The sequence below is a fragment of the Musa acuminata genome, chromosome BXJ3-2, assembly GCF_036884655.1.
Source record: "Musa acuminata AAA Group cultivar baxijiao chromosome BXJ3-2, Cavendish_Baxijiao_AAA, whole genome shotgun sequence".
In the NCBI taxonomy this organism is placed as follows: Eukaryota; Viridiplantae; Streptophyta; class Magnoliopsida; order Zingiberales; family Musaceae; genus Musa; species Musa acuminata.
The window spans coordinates 34439876-34459146 of NC_088350.1; the positions used below are offsets into that span (position 1 = coordinate 34439876).

The 19271-nt window shown below is 39.2% G+C and overlaps 3 protein-coding genes and 1 long non-coding RNA gene across 4 annotated transcripts; 1 reads left to right on the plus strand and 3 right to left on the minus strand.

The window, feature by feature from the left end:
• Positions 1-1021: 1021 nt before the first annotated feature.
• LOC135631285 (cationic peroxidase SPC4-like) lies at positions 1022-3158 on the minus strand. The gene is made up of 3 exons (XM_065138828.1): positions 2871-3158; positions 2589-2783; positions 1022-1813 (listed from the first exon to the last, which is right to left on the minus strand). The coding sequence occupies exons 1-3, from the start codon at positions 3096-3098 to the stop codon at positions 1196-1198; spliced, it is 1041 nt and encodes a 346-aa protein (XP_064994900.1). The 5' UTR covers positions 3099-3158; the 3' UTR covers positions 1022-1195.
• Positions 3159-5375: 2217 nt separating this feature from the next.
• LOC135631427 (uncharacterized) lies at positions 5376-9855 on the minus strand. Its single transcript, XR_010494388.1, has 3 exons — positions 9697-9855; positions 5785-5879; positions 5376-5693 (listed from the first exon to the last, which is right to left on the minus strand). It is a non-coding gene; the product is annotated as an uncharacterized LOC135631427 (long non-coding RNA).
• Positions 9856-11685: 1830 nt separating this feature from the next.
• On the plus strand, positions 11686-17596 carry LOC135630924 (O-fucosyltransferase 10-like). Its single transcript, XM_065138236.1, has 10 exons — positions 11686-12249; positions 12844-12919; positions 14142-14209; positions 14335-14423; positions 15053-15250; positions 15776-15980; positions 16060-16227; positions 16740-16907; positions 16993-17183; positions 17271-17596. The coding sequence occupies exons 1-10, from the start codon at positions 11935-11937 to the stop codon at positions 17452-17454; spliced, it is 1662 nt and encodes a 553-aa protein (XP_064994308.1). The 5' UTR covers positions 11686-11934; the 3' UTR covers positions 17455-17596.
• A 241-nt stretch (positions 17597-17837) lies between these two features.
• On the minus strand, positions 17838-18939 carry LOC135630925 (mannose-specific lectin 2-like). The gene has a single exon (XM_065138238.1). It carries the CDS (start codon positions 18925-18927, stop codon positions 18037-18039), a length of 891 nt encoding a protein of 296 aa, XP_064994310.1. The 5' UTR covers positions 18928-18939; the 3' UTR covers positions 17838-18036.
• Positions 18940-19271: the final 332 nt, after the last annotated feature.

A 19271-nucleotide genomic window follows, 5' to 3' on the forward strand; every position in this document is an offset into this window, starting at 1 on the left:
TCACTTACAAGCATTTGATTGTGTCTAAATGAGCCACTTTGCAATGTTATTTTATACAACAATGATGATGATGATGATAATAATAAAAACTTTTTATATATTGGCAATCATATGTATAGACATTAAAAAAAAAACACTTGTAATTGCTTCTTAAAACATTTGTTTTTATAATTTAAGTTGCCAATTAAAATTAGAATTAAATGCACTTTTCCTTTTTTTTTTTAATGGGTTGCCTCCTCCTATATTCTTCAGTTTAATTACAATTATAAATACAAACAATAAAGTCACCAATCAAACATATTATATGCATGCTTCCTTCCTTCTTGGCAATCAAACACATGAAAATTAATGCCCTTCAAGCTAAGCATATATTTTTGCCTCATTGAGAGGACATGGGAGGAAGAAAGAAGAGGAACTCACTTTGGAGCACACAAGCAAACATGAAGCTCACCTTCTTCTTTTGACCACTTGACCAACATTAGCAACAAAGGAAATGATTAGCCAAAAACAGCAGCTTTATGGGCAAAGTAGACCATCAGGATTCAATGCATGGCTCCAACTTCAATAAAGCTTGAAGAAGATTTTGGCTTTGCTTATTGAAGTTAGTGCTCCATGGTGGGTTCAATGATGTTGTTGGTTTGGTAAGTACATGTCCCATAAATATGCATAATATTTTGAAAGGAAAAAAAAAGAAGCTTAATTATATTAAAATATTTTATATTATACAATAAATAGATATTGGTACAAGACATCTTTTATAATGAGTGCTCCAAAAGCTATTGCTGTGTTAAGTAAGAATGCATTGCTATTGACAATGGTTACTTAATATTGGAAGTCTAACCTAAAATATTTTTCTTCTTTTTCTTATTTCTATATTTGATCTGCTGCTTGTGATTTGGTGGATGCAAGATCTTATCATCTCGATCTCTTCAGCTCTGACCTTAGCATTGATCTCGTCACATCAAGTCCGTGTGAGCTTATGGAGACATGATTGGAGCCCCCATACCACTTCAGTTGGACAGAAAGAATACAAACACACTACGTTTCCCTATCCAAAGTGCGTCAAACCACAAAGCAGATGAGCCACAAACTGGATGCCCATGAAAGCACCGCCACAAGCGTCCTTATTGCCCTTCCCCTCTCTCCGCCATTTAAGCAAACACCTTATATGCAAACACACACACACACACACGTATTATCCTAGAACACCCTTGCCGTCGTGGCCGTCGCCATCGACCGCATACCACGAGAGGTTCGAGTTCAGCGCCGAGCAGTTCCGGCGGATCTCGCCTTGGCTGCCGGTGAGCACGCTGAGCTGGCCCATCTTGGTCATGGAGTACACGAAGTTCTCGAAGAACATGTGCTGGCAGAGGGCGAAGATGATGACGAAGGGCTTCGTCCGGAAGTCTTCGTAGAGGCCCTGGTCCGAGGTGAACAGGCCCTCCCGGTGGAGGAGGTCGACGTAGTACTTGTTGTCGAAGGTGTTGGGCGTGCGGATGTCGATGACGGTGGTGCTGCTGATGTTGATGACGGGGCAGGTGAGGTAGAGGTTTTCGGCGAAGATCGGGTCCAGGGTGGAGTCCTGGGTGGGGAAGAGACGGTTCTCGAAGGAGGAGCAGTGGGCGATGCCGATGGTGTGGGCGCCGGAGAGGGTGACGAGGTCTTTGGTGGTCAGGTCGAGCTCGGTGAAGACGTCGATGAGAGCGGTTACGTTGGAGGTAGGAGAAGGGAGAAAACTAAGGACAGCCTCCTCCGTCGCGTAGCTCAGGCCATCGCGCCGGCCGAGAGCAACCTTGTAGTTCGGGCCGCCGGACTACACGAAGAACAGATCGGAATAAGTTGAAGACAACACAAGAATTATATATATATATATACAAACATACTTAGAAGAATAATTTGAATATTTTATTTTTTAAATAATATGATTCTAATAATAGTCTTAATTAAAGTTTATAAATATATTTATCAATTTATGATTTAATTGATTTAGTTAATTGTATTCGTTGAGAGCTTACATTTGTCACAAGAAAACTTATGAAGATTAGGAATTATATACTCGGACTAAGGCATTATAATTTAGTAATAATTATTCTGATATCATTGGTTAAAAATTAACTATATTTTGTCATCTTATTAAAAAATATAACGAAAATATTTTCAAAATTAGACTGATGAATAAAAGAAAATTTTATTGATTAGAAACATGAAAATCTTATAGTCCCTTTATCAGTATTATTTAATCACATGTATGATTTATAAATTTATCTGAATATAACTCTTGAGGATATAATTAGATTTATAAATCCATTTATGAATATCTTTTAGATTGACATTCAACTTGTGATCAGAGCCTTGCATTTCTAATAAGAACTTAATATCAATTTTTAAGAATTAATTATTCTCAAGAAATATAATTAAAAAAATAAATTAGGGTAGTGAAAATATTATCAATTAGATAACATAAAAAATCCTATAATCCCTCTATAGGTTATGTCTTTATTTATATATAGACTCTTAAATAATTTAGAATTTAATCTCATAATGTCCTATTTAATTTAGGTGAAGACTCCAAATCTGTTGGTCGATACCAAACGAACGGAGTCGCGGGCGGCGAGCGCAGTGATATCGGCGCAGGAGACGACCGGGCCGCAAGCTTGGGTGATAAGCGTCTGGAGCTCGTTGATGGCTTTGAAGGCCGCCGGGCGGAGCGTCAAGTTGGGCGTAGCGTCCTTCTCGTCCGGCCCACTGAACGACCCATCGAGCAGTATCGACCCATCACAGCCCTGCACACAGTTCACTCGCCTCTTAAGAATTCTATCAAACAGTACTCATGCGAGACGCGGGACCTCTCCCTCCTGCTCCTCCTCGACCTGAACGAAGCAGTCGTGGAAGTGGAGGCGCAGCAAGCCGGAGGCGACGCTGATGTCGCTCTGGAACAGCTGCTCGAGGTAGCTCCTGACGATGAACTCCAGGTCGGGGCAGGTGGACTTGTAGAAGGTGAAGGAGAGGCCCTCCACGAGAGGAGGGTAGACGTAGGCGTGCGATGACGAGGAGACGAAGGCGATGCAGGAGAGGAGGAAGAGGAGGTTGTAAGCCATCAATGCCGGGGCAGCGAGAGAGATTGTTCCGGGCACAGGTCTCAGGATCGAACCTGCCTTGTTCATTTATAGCCATCGACGGTGAACAACAGTTAGAGACCCGCGTCTTTCTCCGCCATGGAAAGACGCTGTAAGCTCCCATTATCATATTATATTATATATATATATATATATATATATATTTATTTATTTATTCTTTTAATATGCATTAAAAAAGCAAAGAAAACAGTCTGATAAATTAAAAACAGATTTATGGCAAAAGTTTTATATAGAATTCATTACATGCAAGTAATGGAAATTAATGAACTTTACAGTGCATGCCATGGCATGTTCAGTTCATACTGTGTGAGACACAAAGGAAGTATTTGGTGATCATTGCATGCTGAGCCAAATCATAATGCCATCAACGTCAACTGACACAAACTTTTTGATCGTAAAAGGTGGCTTTGAGATCACTTCAAAAAAAAGTGGCTTTGGGTCTTAAGTCGATTGATTGGATGGGATAAAATGATGAAGAAAATAAATTAGGAACGGTTTGATGATCATCCAATATAAATGTTTGGTGAAGAGCTCGTGTTGGATCGAAGGCGAGAGGAGGAACATTGGGAACCAACAAAGAGCAAGTCAACGAGGGAAGTTAGGTGGATGGGTGTCGAACACAATTATTGATCGCCCACTGGCTCTTCTCGCCTGCTCGGCAATGCCCTATTATTATTCGATAATAAATAATTGATGGAAGGGCATTGGAGGATCATTTGGCCCCATCAAGACAAAAAAAGTTAGATGACATGATGATATATGATTGTATCATGAGGGTGGCCTCTTGTTTTCTTTTCCACAAACACACATAAATTTATAAAGCACTAAGTAAACCAGCATTGCTTACCAAAAACATATATATATATATATATAATTTTCATCATTAATTGTTTTATATCAAGTCATATGACGTACATGATGTTTGTTGATAAATATTTTTGAATTCCCAAAATTGGTGTCCTTGGAGAAAAATATATTCGAGTATATAATGGTCTTCACCATCAAGGAAAAAAATAATCAAATTATAATTTGATTATTTTATAAACACTATATATATCTAATCATTCATGAGTGTTTTCCTATTAGACATAGAGACGATGAAAAATAATAATTTTTTTAAAAAAATTATACAAGAGGAAATATAAAGAAATTTATGATCGAGTATATAATTTTAGTTTTTATCATTGATGATCCCCTTGACACTTTTGGAAAAGAAGAGTGTCGTTCATATGACTGTGAGGATCAATGATCCTCTCGACACTTTTGAAAAAGAAAAGTATCATTCATATGACTTAGGATCGTCGTGTCACCGTAATACCACATGCACAAATTAATGTGAACAACGAGGGTCAACAACAACAACAACGTGATTCACACACAATGCTCTCTTTTAGTATTCGATTTTTACGTCTAATTTAAACATAAATGAGATCGGTTTCAAGTCGGACTAGTGTGATGATTGGGAAATAATTAAGAAAGATTCGAGCTCACGTGTTTGATGTGATGGAACCATCATTTCAATCATTTTGGAAATATAATTAAGAAGAGCTTTTTAATTATTTGAATACATATTGATTCTAATAATCGATTGTAGAGTTGATTGCTAATAAAGTTATGATTTGACATGCTTGATGAAATACAATTTTGATAAGGCTACAATGGTGGTGGGATTGATCATGGACCCATACTTTCCCTTAGAATATCATGATCATTTGTTATTAGGGAGAATGCAATATTATCGACCGTTGGATATCAACTCAGATGCCTTGTTAGCCCAACACGATACTCAAACGACTTATCAAAGTGCATGACAACATTAACCTAATATATTCACTGTTTTAGATACTTTTATCGCTACAAATTAATTCCCACTTTTTTTTTCCATTACCAAAGACCATTATAAAATGTCTCATATATCCCTTTACAAGGACAACACCAATATTGCTTTCAATTTCTGGAACCCTCCAAATCCTCTTACCGCCCGTGACACTTATGCATTAGGGGGACTTTTCTCGAGCATGCCCGACACAGTTTCGTATAATTGCCAGCCAAATCTAATAGTTTGCTATCACTAAGGCTTGCAACAAGTTGTGATTCTAACCAAGATTGACTTCACATTTTAGTCAGAATGTGTCTTTACGATTCAGCAAGAACGAATCTGATTTCTTCAAACCAATGAATTTAACATCTATCAATTCTGACGATCCATACCAGAGTAAATCGGCTTGCTCCGCTCGATGAAGTAAATCTAAGATACAAAATTGATGATCTCATAATGCTACGATGGTCAAGACAAAAGGTCGCGATCCGTACTATCCTCGGTTGGATTGTACGAATCATCAGATAAACACTGCTCATTCGATCAGATTCGATTTATAGAAACAGAGTCTCTACTTGCATGAGTTAAACAAACTATAATGACTCTTGGCAAACTTACAGAACTCAAAATTCTGGCGTCATCTGAGTTGGTGTCATGGCAACTTCAAAAATTGTGATGCCTCCCAGATGAGTTTTGTGTAACCAGAGGAGAACGCATAGGTTGTTTCCTCAGGACTCCTGTCAAATATGTAGCATACGTTAAGAATTTAAACTAAATCTCATATGTTAAAGCCAGCCACAAGAACAAATGAAAGGTTAGAACTCTTACCTGTATGTATGGTTATGAGCAACTCAATCTCTCTGTTCATTGTACCAGCTTCCTGGGCCACAAGAGGCATTTCCAATCTCTACTTGAGATCACATCTGCGATTTGGTTTGGCCAGGAATGATTAATAGCCAGTTATCATACTAAAAATGGAAATTCTCAGACGGATCTGGTATGCTACCAAAGATGAATACATGTGAGAACCGTGATCCTTGTGTTTTTGTTTTTGCTTACAGATCTGCTAGCAAAGTACCAGAGCAAGCATATAAACAAAGAGACCATCCAGTACATCATGCTTCACTCATCCAGTTTTGCACTCCATGCAGCAACCAAGGTATGCAGCTTCAGACAGATAAGGGAGACTTACTGCTAGAAGCGTACGACTGATCTCCACAATGGTTCCTTAGAAACTACTGTAATACACCACTAAACACAGTTTCCAAATAGTTAATGAACATTTCAAGTTCTTGCAGCCAATTAATGAATAAAATCTGTCTTTTTCATATCTTACATAACTGCTTTGTAACTGGAATATCATATAGACTTACTGTAATGATAACAATCGTTCAGACTGCCTGTCACTGGTCCAACTAGGATGAGGATGTTTGCCTAAATGTCTAGTGTTGCAAAGCATAAACAGGAACCTAATTTTGTTAAACTTCAGGAACCCTCTAGATTTACAAGTAAACTTTTTCACACCTGGCGGAAATTACATGTATGATGCACCCTAACAATGTAAAATTAAGCAAATTTGGGCATCAGTTCACACAACATGACTAATGATGAATACAAGTTAAACACTGCAAGCTACAGAAGAAACTCAGTCCTTTCATTGAATTCCACTAGCATATGCAACAAAGTCCCCGAAGCATCATGTTATTTTTTCCAAGATTGAGAAAGAAATATTAAAGTTACGGTAGTTGCCTACTATCCACACCATGCAATTGGATTAAACAATTTTCAAATAAATATTCTCCATCTTTACTTCGAAATCCTTTTTTTTCTAATTAAAGGACAACTCTTTCTTCAATATTTTGAGTCATTATATTGAATTTAAACTTGAGCTATGGAGGCAATCCCTGGAAACTAAATATTTTAGATTAAGTAAGACTAAGACTGAATATATGAGATATAATTTTAATAATTCTAGGAATAAACAGGAGAATATAGTTAAGTTGGATGGACAAGAAGTTCTTTTAAGTAAAAGTATTAGGTATCTTGGATCAACTATTCAATAAGATGGAAAGATTGATAAAGATATTATTCAAAGTAAAAACAAGGTAATTAAGATGATGACATTCGTTAGAAGTCTAGTGTGATTATTAGATACCTTTTAAATTAAAATTAAAATTTTATAAGACAATTGTGAGACTAACAATACTTTATGGATCTGAGTGTTGGGCAATTAAGAAACATCATATACAAAAAGTTTGTGCTATCGAGATGAGAATGTTGAAATAGATGTGTAGAGTTACTAAGTAAGATATGAAAAAAAATACTTTTATACGTGAACAACTAGGCATCGCTTCGATAGAAGATAAGATGAGAAAAATCATTTAAGATAGTATGAGTATGAGCTTAGAGACCCCCATATATGATAGTCAAAAGAGATGAAATAATTAATGTAGTGTAGAGGAAGACCTAAAAAGACCTTAATAGAAACTATAAATAAAAATTTAAATACTCTGAACTTAATTAAACATATAATTTTTTACATATCTTAATTACGACAAAAGATCCATGTAGCCAACCCCAAATAGTTGAGACTTACAATTTTGTTGTTGTTGTAGTCATTACTTTGATTTTAAGTAACTATTAAAGAATACTTTACATAGAAGTGCCAACTTATATTACAAAAAGACAAAGATGTATCAAGAAATTATATATCAAAAATGGGATTAGAAGATTCTAGAGGCTTCACCAAATTAGGCAGAAGTTATATAACAGAAAAAAGGAATAGAAAATTCATTAGGCTTCACCAAATCAAACAGATGATTCAACCTAATAATTGGGCATTATCACCAAGGTTCGTCGTACCGTACCGTACCGGCGTTTCGACCTGGGCTCGGTATCGGTACGGTACGGTATACCGCTCGGTACACCCAGGTGTACCGAGCGGTACACTCACGTGTACCGAGCACTGTACACTGCTACAGTGTTACTGTACATTGCTACAGTGCTCGGTACGGTACGAGGCGGTCCGCGTACCGCTGGCCTGTCGGACCGGTACGTACCGCCCGTACCGGGCGGTACAGTCCGGTACGGCAAACCTTGATTATCACACAGAAGATATTTTGTAATTTTGTTGCCTTTTGTAACGATCATGCTCATAGTTATGATAACATGTAATTAAGCATTTAAATTTCTAGGTAAACCTTAGATGTCATGAATTACTGTAAACCTAAAGGATATAATTCATGATAGAACTTTAAGCACTTGAAAACCTCTCAGATAATTTTGCAGACATTGAGTTTACCTATTAATTTATTGGAATACTAATCAGAAATCTTTTTCATCTAACGACCAGATGTTGAGCATCTTCTTCGTTATAGGGTCAGAGAATAGACACAAAAATACAAAATTTGCTAAGAAAGGAAAAAGAAAGTTCTCTGGCTGCAATTTATCCTTAACTAATTGTGTGACTCCTAATCTCGTGATGAAAGCTAGATTTCAGCCAAGAGAAGGACCAAGACATCATGCTAGGTCTTACACTTAACTAACCATGTGACACCTAACCTGATGAAAAAAACTAGATTTAGATCAAGAGCAACAACAAGATATAATTGCTAGTCACAAGCAAACTTTCGAAGGATGAGATATCAAATATCACATAAAACTTCTCAAAGATCAAATGGGCCTCAGTATTCATATCAAATTGAATATGTTCATTTTCTTATACAAATATGGTGCACATGTATCTCACATAAAAACCCGATCCAATTACCAAATTGCAAATAAATTGACATAATAGTTAAATTCTGCACGATCTTTAAATTAGTATACTAATCCAAAAGAGAGAGAGAGAGAGAGAGAGAGAGAGAGAGAGAGTTAAATAATTATAGCAACACAACAGCTTAGTTGATGATGATTCACAACCCAAAAGCCATAAAAAAATCCTGATCTGAAAAAAAATTCCATACTGGTCATAATAGGCAGGAGCATCACATTAAATAACCATTTAAGCATTCAGGCAGCTCAACCTATGTCCAATTAAATAATGTCCATTCTAGGGGTCATAGGAGTTAGGTTCTGCCATTAGCTTCTCAATATTGGCCTTAATTGGCACCATTTTCGACACCTACAAATCTTCAACTGTGTGTGTTAAGTTGCACCTGACCTGACCACAGGTTGAGCTAATAATCGCATATCATCGTCCAGAGACGATTTATCCAATGCTAACATCAATCATCATTTGCAATATTAGCATTGCCTAATCATCAAATAGTTATCAATCCTTCCGCCCAAACACATAACAGTTCTACCGCCATTGTTGCCTCTGCCCCAAAACAAACCTCTCAGGTTTTTGGACAAGAAAGCAAAGGCGGGACGCCATCTAATGGCATCGATAGTTCGATGACTAGCAACCCATTTGATCCTTGTGCAACCATGAGATACCCACCAAGATGATGCTACCGACGCTGCATCGAGTTGGTCTCAACTTCCCAAGCATCAAATTGTCGAGTGCAACCTAAATTTCTCAGGGCATCCACCCATTTCGTTCCATTAATCCCGAAACGAAAAACTACACCAAAGAAATCGATCGTTAATGAAAGGAAGCCACAAGAAAGGGGCGAAAAGAAGTGCTCGGAAACCCTAATCAGATCAGCTACCAAATCAACCAAACCATTCAAGCTATAAACAGTTGAAAGAAGAGAGCAGGGCAATATTCGTCATTGATCACAACAGAGAACCAACCATTCGAACAGGGGATGGAAGGTAGCAAGCATGGGAGGACACGCACACCACCACCCTCCCGTTGCGCGGGCTCTGCCACCACCGCCGCAGACACCGAGGAACTGGTCGCGAGAGTCGAAGCTCCGGATCGCTTCGAGGCGGAACAGGAACCGTCCGCGTGTGCTTGGAAGGCAGGGCAGGGTGGTCCTGGGGCAACTCCTAAAACCCATGGCTGGTCCCACTAGCGCACTTGTGGGTCCCACATCCAACGAGGAATGAGAAGTTTAGGGTAACACATTTCGAGTCCCGTAACATTATCCTCGCAAGTTATGTCCTCATCCTTTTTAATGGAAAATAAATAAAAGTAATTTTAAAATAATATGAATTCTAAAATGTATATATATATATAATAAAAATATAAATATAATTGAATAACTGAACTACATATTAATAATATATTATTGATTAAGAATACATCGTCAAGTCACACGATACGTAATCATGATATGATATCTATGATAGAAGAAAAAAACAAAGGTCACCACCTACCTGTTCACCGATGTAAGCAAAGGTTCAAGATAGACAATTATGGATTGTCCTTCCTTTGTTTTGTCACCCATGTGAATAAGAGGTTAAGGAGAAATTATTGAAAATGATTACAACTATCTCATCGTAGAATATTCTATATAATATTATACTTATTTATGATTAAATATAAAAATTTATCTTCAATACTTATTTTTGACAACTCATATTGATACTAATGTCTTTTATCTTGAAGGTATCTCAAAAAATTTTGTGCATACAGGGCCAAACTACATTGGATTGATCAAGACATTAACGATTTCTTTCCTCACCAATTATCAAACAATAAAAAAGAGAGTATATTATTATCATTTGTGCATACTGGGCCAAACTTAGATGTTCATATGTTGTGCATACAGGGCCAAACTTAGATGTTCATATGTTCATACAGGGCCAAACTTAGATGTTCATATGTTCATACAACACAACACATAGAAAACAATTGAATTAGTTCATAGGAATAGAGTGGATATACCATCATTAAATTGACTTGAAATCTTTTTATGATGTGATTAAGGTCTAACAAAGTAATGAATCAATTATGTTATTGGACATAGTTGTGACACTCATTATGCGATTTACATTGCAGAAGAGAAGTTACTTACTTCTGTTGAGGAGCTCCAACTCAGTGAGATGCAATCCTTCAAACAGCTCATGGCAACCTTGGAATTCACAGCCTCTGAGCTCTTGTGGGGTTCTGCTGGCTCAGCTTTATCTGCCATTTCTAAATGTGTGGGTTGATTGGAGGTGTCAGATGTGGGGGGTAAGCATGCATGGATGCTACACCTAACTGGGTGTATGACACTCTTCAATGCACTGTTCTGTGAGCTACTAATGGAAGTTGACACTGCTTGAAGAACTTCATCTATTCCAATCATCATCTCTAATTAATGTTCAAATAATTATGAGAATCCCAAGAAAAGCAATTAAGGGTTGATGTTGAACTAATAATTTTAATTCTTAGAGAAGTGCAATTTAGTGAAATGGGATCACCACAAGGAAGAAATGCCATGATATCATCTATCATCTCAATTTACATCTGAAGTTTCCTATCTTGTTATAATTTTTATTAAATATAGAAAAAATATAATCTTATATCCTATCATTAATATATGCAAATACCAATGTAGTTAGAGAAAAGATCCTACAATGTCATCTCCATGGCTTGACCCACTCACAGAAAGATTTTTGCTTAAATCTTCCCCTGTACTTGGAGGAGTCAAAGGCTTTGAATCCTCTCTCTCTCTCTCTCTCTCTCTCTGTCTCTCTCTTTATTCGGAGGTGAAGAAGGAGATCCCAAACAAACTCATCCAAAGCCAGGCTTTGTAGTTTGAAGTTGAACAACCTCATCCCATCATTATCTCTCTTCAAAGCTCACCATCTTCTCTCTTCTTCTTCTTCTTCTTCTTCTTCTTCTTCTTCTTTCTCTCAACACCAAGAACCTCATCCCATCCTCGATACCTTTCTCTCTCCTCTTTGCTTAGAAGTGGAGAGGGAGAGCCCAGACAAAAGCTTTGTACTTTGAACAACCTCATTTTGTCCTCTTCATCTCTTTTAAAAGCTCACCAGAGTCTCTCTCATCGCTTTCTTGGAGTGATCTTCTCCTCCTCCTGTCTCTCAACCACCACCTCCTCTTAACTCTTCATACAATGGCCTGAACCCAGCTCCGGAGCCATGAAGGCCAAGACCCACGTCCAAGACCTTCCCACCAGGCCGCCGCAGGGGCATTGCCGCCGTGAGTCGCGAGGCAGGCCCTGGTACGACCTCCCCGAGAACCCCAAGGCTGCCGAGGCCCTTCGCCGGCTCCGCTCCCCCTTCCTCCTCTTCTCCGTGCTCCTCTCCTACGGTCTTGGGTTACTGTACTGCACCTCCATCTTCTCGGCCGTGGCGCCGCCGCCCGCGCCTCTCCCCGGGTCGGTGTACCGGAGCAAGGAGCTCTTCGAGAAGCTCTTGCCGGACCTGCTGTCGGTCAATTCCTCCACTGTGCAGGTGAGCATCGTCTCCTCTCTTTGATCAGTACTAGGGTCACCGTGTCATCTTTAATGCAATCCTGTTCATGTATTGCTACCCCCTGTAATTTCTTTGGCTTCTCTCCTTCCATGTTGCAGAGCAGCAGAGGAAATTAGTTCCTATTACAGCTGTTCTTAGTTTACCACACCCTTTCCTCATGATTGCATGTAGGAGATAGTGGCATCCATGTTTCAGATATCATCATTATGCATCATGAAAAGGTAGTTTAGCTTCCATTGCTTGATGTGGACGTGTCTGAAGTCCAAAAGCCAACTTAGCTTTGTTTTTGTTGAGACCATTTCCTGCAGCTTATACCCATCACATTAACAGGAGGGATTAATTGAACCACCACCATTTTATATTTTGTGTCTCTGTTGACTAACATAATTTAAAGAACATGTCCTGCACGCCAATTCCTTTATTTTTGCATGTTCAGCACTTAATGGTTTGATTCTATGCTGTTGCTTTGTGATGGTCCATTGACTTGCCAAAATAAGTTTGTTCTTTTATGAATGTATTTTCCTTAAATATATCATCATGGTTGACTAAGAACATGTGGTTATTCATTTGTAGCTGAACACAATCTGGACAAGTAGAAGGAAACTGAAACAGTCGAAGGATTGCGCAAATCATAAAACGGAACACCCCGGTACGTGCTATATGTTTGACTAAACCACGAAAAGATTGGTAGATAATTGATGATAAGTGTTTGGTATATAAATCAAATCCGAGTTGTTGGTTTTGCTTGTTTATGGACTCTGTTTGACTTCCTTGCTGAAATGATTATTGATATGACTTTAATTGGTCCTGTTGCCACAGCAGGGCTTACAAATCTTGAATTTGAGGGTTCCTCCCCATCCTTGATCTTGACTATGTTCCAGATGTGTTGATAAACAGCATACCTTCATGGTTTTTTTCCTCGAAAAAAAAGGATACACTCCATTCTTTGAATAGTCTTCTTCGTATTCTTCATTACTTCCAACGTATGTTCTTATATAGATTACCATACAAAATCATTGGTTTTATTCATACTGATGGTGGGTTGAAGTTCTATAAGTGCCTAATTTTTGTTGATTAACTCAACAGGCTTAGAAATTCCTTTCTTGAGCAAAATGTGCCATTGGAATTTGATAAAATTTTTAAGGTCATGCATCCCATTATTCCACCTTACAAAATTATGTGATAATCATGACATAATCAAAGTAAAAATAATTCCAATTCACAGTGCATACGATTTCTTACCTTTTTCTAAACCATTCAAAATTCATATCACTACGTCAAGAAATTGAAAAAAGTGATGGACATTGTGATCTTCATAGGGTTTATGTGCTCTACAATTTTTCAGTTTTTTCTTAATGAAACCTGCAGATATCCTAAAGTATTATCTTTTTCTGCAACATTTAGGATAAACAATCATCTGACATAGTATGTTAAATGTGTTCTTTTATTGTTATGTGGATGATTTCCTAAACAAATGTTTAGCTTATCTTTTGATTTCTTTGAGTGATGGAGTTACGATTGAAAGGACAAATATGACCAGAGTGACGAAAATGCATGTTGAAGCATTTGACCTAGGACGGATATATGTCAACAAATAGGTCTTACTTTTTTAGGAAGAACCTACTCTGTAACCAAGACCTTGTGGTCCATAAGGTATTTCCAACTTGTCATGTTGCATGCATTTCAATTTCCATGAGAAGCACCATTCCATATATTAATAATAGCATGAAATGCAATTGCTTTATACAAAATTACCTGAACACAGAATACACATAAACTCAAGAATCAAGATTATATTTGTTCACTGGTGTAGAAGCTTTGATGAGAAAATTTTCTTTTATGATGCACTAATTTTTACTTTTAATCTACAGGATCAACTGAACCATTTGGTTACCTGATAGTTGATGCAAATGGTGGTCTTAATCAGCAACGTTCCTCGGTATTTAGTTCATCTTAATGCCGTTAGCTATACAAAGTAGAGGAATGTTGCGGTTTCATCTGCCTTGCTCTGCAAATACATCTCATCTTCTGGTTAATACTTAATATATGACTTCTGGATGTCAGATATGTAATGCGGTCGCACTGGCTGGGCTTCTTAATGCTGTCCTCGTGATCCCAAACTTCCATCTTCACAACATCTGGATGGATCCAAGGCAAGTAAACAGATAGTCTTTGCTTAAGCCTTCAATTTGAGACAAGAAGCATTCTCTGCTGTCATTGGTTTACTTGATCTAAATAAGTTGACAATTTTCTACTTATTTTCTTTCAGAAGTAATCTTCTGTTGGCCTTTATGTATGCAGTACTGTCTTTGTTCTCTGTCGCCATACTGTAGTTTGTTAGAGATGTTAATTTCGATTCACTTTGTGTGTACTGTTATGAGTTAGTTTATGGTCATATAGAAGAAAGTACTTGTGACCAATCTCTTGAATATCTACTTGGATAGGTCTATTTTTCTGCATCTAATAGGTTTGGGTGGCTGGAACCATATTTTCAGAAATGTAAAACAGACAAGTGATTTTGAGATATTGTCGTTGGAAATTGTCATTTGAAGATTATTAAATATCTGCTAAAAAAATTGATTTTACTTGTCTAGATTAGATGATAATGAGTTGTATGTATATGTAATTCAGTGTCTACTGCTTTCTGGAAAGACTCTTCTGGAGTTTAATTCGTTCCATATTAGGATGTGATTTTGATTCTGGAACTTGTATAATTGAAGATGCTTGTTCATGATGTTCAACCTCTGAAATAAATTTGAAGATTTTCTTATCCTCTTTACAGTGAATTCAAAGATATCTACGATGAAGATCATTTTATAAACACGCTTGAAGGCCATGTGATAGTAGTGAGGGATATACCTGAGATGGTTATGGGAAGATTTGGTTACGATATCAGCAACGTACCAAACTTGAAAGTAAAAGCTTGGGCATCAAGCAGTTATTATTCTGATGTTGCAGTACCGTTGTTACGGGAGCATGGGTATGTTTCACTGCTTCTGCCTTATCTAGAGTATAATTTTCTTTTTTGCTATGAACTTTGCCTCCATTGGGTGTTCTCCTTTTAATGTGCGTAGTCAAGTAGTAACTCCATCAATGCTTTATATTGATAAAATTATCTTATATATAAAACAAGGAAAATGATAATTTCTTGTTCATTAAGGAGGCATCAGCAGAAAAAATCCATATTTCAGGAAAAACCAAACCATGTTTTCAACTTATGATTGATTTCGTGCTGTATATTAGACTACATGCAGGTAGAAGGCTTGTTGACATTCCACAAGGAAACTGCGAGTTTCTGGTTTCTGTCAGTGCCATCTTCAGTGTAATTCTTGTGCTTGTTACTGTGGCAAGATTCTATAAGTCTATCCTGTTAGTGCCGCATTCAACCTGTCTGGTTTATTTTGGTATTGTATAAAGGAGACCTTCAGGATCTTATGGCACAGAGATTATGTATATTTTTTTCATAGTACACATAATATAAACTGATGTCTCAAGGATTTTGCAGGGTTATTCGCATAAGTCCATTTGCAAATAGACTGTCAAATGAAGTTCCATCAGATATGCAGAGACTTCGGTGTTTAGCTAATTACAAGGCACTAAGGTTTTCTCTCCCAATAGCAGCAATGGCAAAGAAGTTGGCCGGCCGTATGGTTGAGAAGAGCTCATTGTCTGGTGGGAAGTATGTCTCAATCCACCTTCGCTTCGAGGAGGTATCGAATTCTGAACCAGTGAGGTCATTCTATGTGTTAAGCTAGTCCGTGATTTTATTCCATGTTCCTTCAATTGCAGGACATGGTGGCCTTTTCATGCTGCATTTATGATGGAGGGATGTCCGAAAAAGTAGAAATGGATTCTGCTCGCCAAAGAGGTTGGAAGGAGAAGTTTAAACTCCGAGGTCATTGTTTGAGACCAGACCTAAACCGAATGCAAGGAAAATGCCCCTTGACACCTTTGGAGGTACCTCACAAAGCTATATATCTCGACTGTTTCGATTTGGTGACATAATCATCTTCGGTTCAAGTTTTTTTTGGAGGTAAAATTTTAAAAAGTTTTTAAAACATAATCATTCTAGATCATGATACTCCATGACAAATATGCAACTCCTTTTGATTGTTGTATATAACTTACAAAGCTACGCATACATAATCATTTTTACTTATGTATGCTCGATGACACATAAATGAGTACTTTACTGTTTTGCTTTAATTTTTTGGTAGGGCTGAAGCCGATATAGTAGGTTTCAAGAGGTCATAAAATCTTATCTCGATGTTTCATTTGGCACACGAATAAGATTTCTTCCTTAATATGCATTTCCAGGATATTTTTCATGTAATTGTTATTGTTAGATCTACCCCGATCTGTCCCAAAACATTATAATTTACCCTGAAAACTCTGTTCAATCTGTTGCCTGCTGAAACTTACATGCTACTAAGATCTATAACTAGTTGTCTTCTCCCCTGTCAGGATAGGCGGGGATGATGTTAAGGGGTATGGGTTTCAGCAATGACACTCCTATTTATTTGGCATCTGGGAAACTCTACAAGGAGGAAACACATTTAGCTCCTCTGCTCCAACTATTTCCTCTCCTTCAAACAAAAGAATCTCTTGCTACCTCTGAGGAGCTTGCTCCATTTCAGGTACATTAAAGGCTTCTAATGCCTTCCTTATACGGTGCCATTCCCAATTGAACTGCGATAATCATAGCACAAAATTCCGATGCAGAACTACTCGTCAAGAATGGCTGCTCTCGACTACTCCGTTTGCCTTCACAGTGAAGTTTTCGTGACCACTCAAGGTGGCAATTTCCCACACTTCATGATGGGCCACCGGCGCTTTCTCTATGGCGGCCATGCCAAGACCATCAAGCCAAACAAGCCAAAGCTAGCCGTGTTGTTTCAGGACACCAACATCAGGTGCTCCTGCATCGTGTATTCCTGTTCTTCTTGCTAGTTATTGCTGAAGTCCATGAATGTGAACCATTGATGTTCGATTCACTGCAGTTGGAAGGCTTTCAGAGGACATTTGGAGGCGATGCTTGATGAGAGTGAAAGGAAGGGGATGGTGCTCAGGAAGAGCAGTCAGTCAGTCTACTCCTTCCCTTCACCAGATTGTGCATGTCTCCATGATCATCAAGCCAACTCAACATTGTTCAAGAGATCTCAGCACCACCATGGAGTTGGCTGACTGCAGTGTTCATCTCTCCACCTTGGAACCTGAAGGAGAACCCTTTTTTTTGTGTTGAACACCTTCATCTGAGACAGCACCTGCTTGGTTTTTGCAGCAGGATGTGGTTGCATGACTTTGCCTCTCATGTAGATATGATATATTGGAGGATAATGAGTGATTTTTCTATGCATTTGCAATTTGTTTTATCTTTTTTTTCTGTTTTTGTTTGATTGATGGACATGGGAACCAACAAAATGAATATTTTGGTGACCTATTTTTCCTGTGAATAAAGTGCATTTTGGAATCAATGTTTGATGTAATTGAAATTTCTTCCTCTTTTTCGGGGAAAGAATTATAGATAGAGAAATAAGATTATATGGTACGAATTCATTGCAGCAATGTAACATAATGAAGCACATAGTTTAAGTAGTTACTGACACAGAATTGGCCTCCTCCTGTTGTTTATGTCACCTGCAGGAGAACAGCCGACATAGCAGCAGATTACAGCACACCGAACACAGAGGAAGAAGACGATGAACGACAAGCGCGCAGCTATACGTATACAAGCATGCACGCATGCATGCAGCTGGTTCAGGGGTCTCATGCCAGCGTCTGCTTCATGGGGTATATGAGAAGCTCCCCGGCGGAGCCGCCGTCGACGAGGGCGGCGATAGACTCCGGCGTCTTTTTTGTGAAGTCGGATCCCCAGGTTCGTAGCCACACGTCTTGAAGGCTACCCTCCTCGGGGAAGAGCAGCCTGTAGGCGGTCAGTTCCCCGTCGGACGACAGTTGCGCCTTGCAGGTGGGAGCAGTGGCCTGCAGACCCCGTCGCTCCTCCCTGGAGGATGCGGCTTCCACCTCGCTGGCCCCGCGGATGTGCATGGTGCACGTAGTCTCCAGCACCAAGGTGTAGTTGCCGTTCTTAAGCAGCGCCCCGCCGGTGGGCCTGTAGATGAAGTCGTCCGACGAGTACATGATGTAGCCCGAGCTGTCAAAGGACGATGACGCGAGCCGGTGGTTGGAGACCGTGCCGTCGCTGCCGCTGCTGTTGGCTATGGATTTGAAGCTCCACAGCGAGGGGCCGTAGATGCGGAGCGTGCCGTCGGGGCGGAGGAGGAGGGCGTAGCTCCCCCGACGCGCCGGGCTGCCGGTTGTCCACAAGGGAATGCCTTCGGTGTCGCTGACGACGGCCACGCCGTACCTGTTGATCCAAAATATGCAGTCGATGGCTCGGGCGACGCTGCCGGAGTTCCATATGATCATGTTGTTGGTGTCCCTCAGGACAAGGTCACAGTCGACCTGCAAGGTCAAGGTGGAGCCATTGTTGGCCAGGCTGTCACCCTGCTTGAGGATGCTGGACTCGAGGTGAGAGAAGAGAGCAACGTCGTCGTCAGCGAGAACTGTCAGGGTCTCGAGGGAGAAGAAGAAGAAGAAGAAGAAGAGGTAGAGGAGCAGAAAGGAGTTCATCGTACGCCCGGGAGCAGCTGCCATAAAAGCTCGCTTGCTCGCTCCCTCGATGCCTTACTCTCTATATATAGCCTCGTTTGGGTAACGTGACCACACAGGGTCCATCGAGGCCCGTTGATTTCATCCTCTCTTCATCATCGAATCAAACGGACGGTTGAGACGACAAGATGGAACGCAATATAGAGCTTACCCTACGCAGAGTTTGCATGATCGGAAGCCTTGTCAGCATGTGGCATCAAGTTTTCTGCGTCTGACGTGTACATTTGTACGAGACTCCTCAATTATTGCCACATGCATCAATCTAATTTTGACCGGTCCGTTTGTCAGACAGGTTGTTGTTTGCATGGGTAAGCAAATAGCACGTACGA

Excerpts from the sequence above, each read along its gene's own strand:
- LOC135631285 (XM_065138828.1), bottom strand. The coding sequence starts at position 3,098 with ATGGCTTACAACCTCCTCTTCCTCCTCTCCTGCATCGCCTTCGTCTCC. Across the intron at positions 2,784-2,870 it reads TCCACGACTGCTTCGTTCAG|GGCTGTGATGGGTCGATACT; the intron begins GTCGAGGAGGAG and ends AACTGTGTGCAG. Across the intron at positions 1,814-2,588 it reads CCCGCGACTCCGTTCGTTTG|TCCGGCGGCCCGAACTACAA; the intron begins GTATCGACCAAC and ends TTCTTCGTGTAG.
- LOC135630925 (XM_065138238.1), bottom strand. The coding sequence starts at position 18,927 with ATGGCAGCTGCTCCCGGGCGTACGATGAACTCCTTTCTGCTCCTCTAC.
- LOC135630924 (XM_065138236.1), top strand. The coding sequence starts at position 11,935 with ATGAAGGCCAAGACCCACGTCCAAGACCTTCCCACCAGGCCGCCGCAG. Across the intron at positions 15,251-15,775 it reads CCGTTGTTACGGGAGCATGG|GGTTATTCGCATAAGTCCAT; the intron begins GTATGTTTCACT and ends AGGATTTTGCAG. Across the intron at positions 16,908-16,992 it reads AGGAGCTTGCTCCATTTCAG|AACTACTCGTCAAGAATGGC; the intron begins GTACATTAAAGG and ends ATTCCGATGCAG.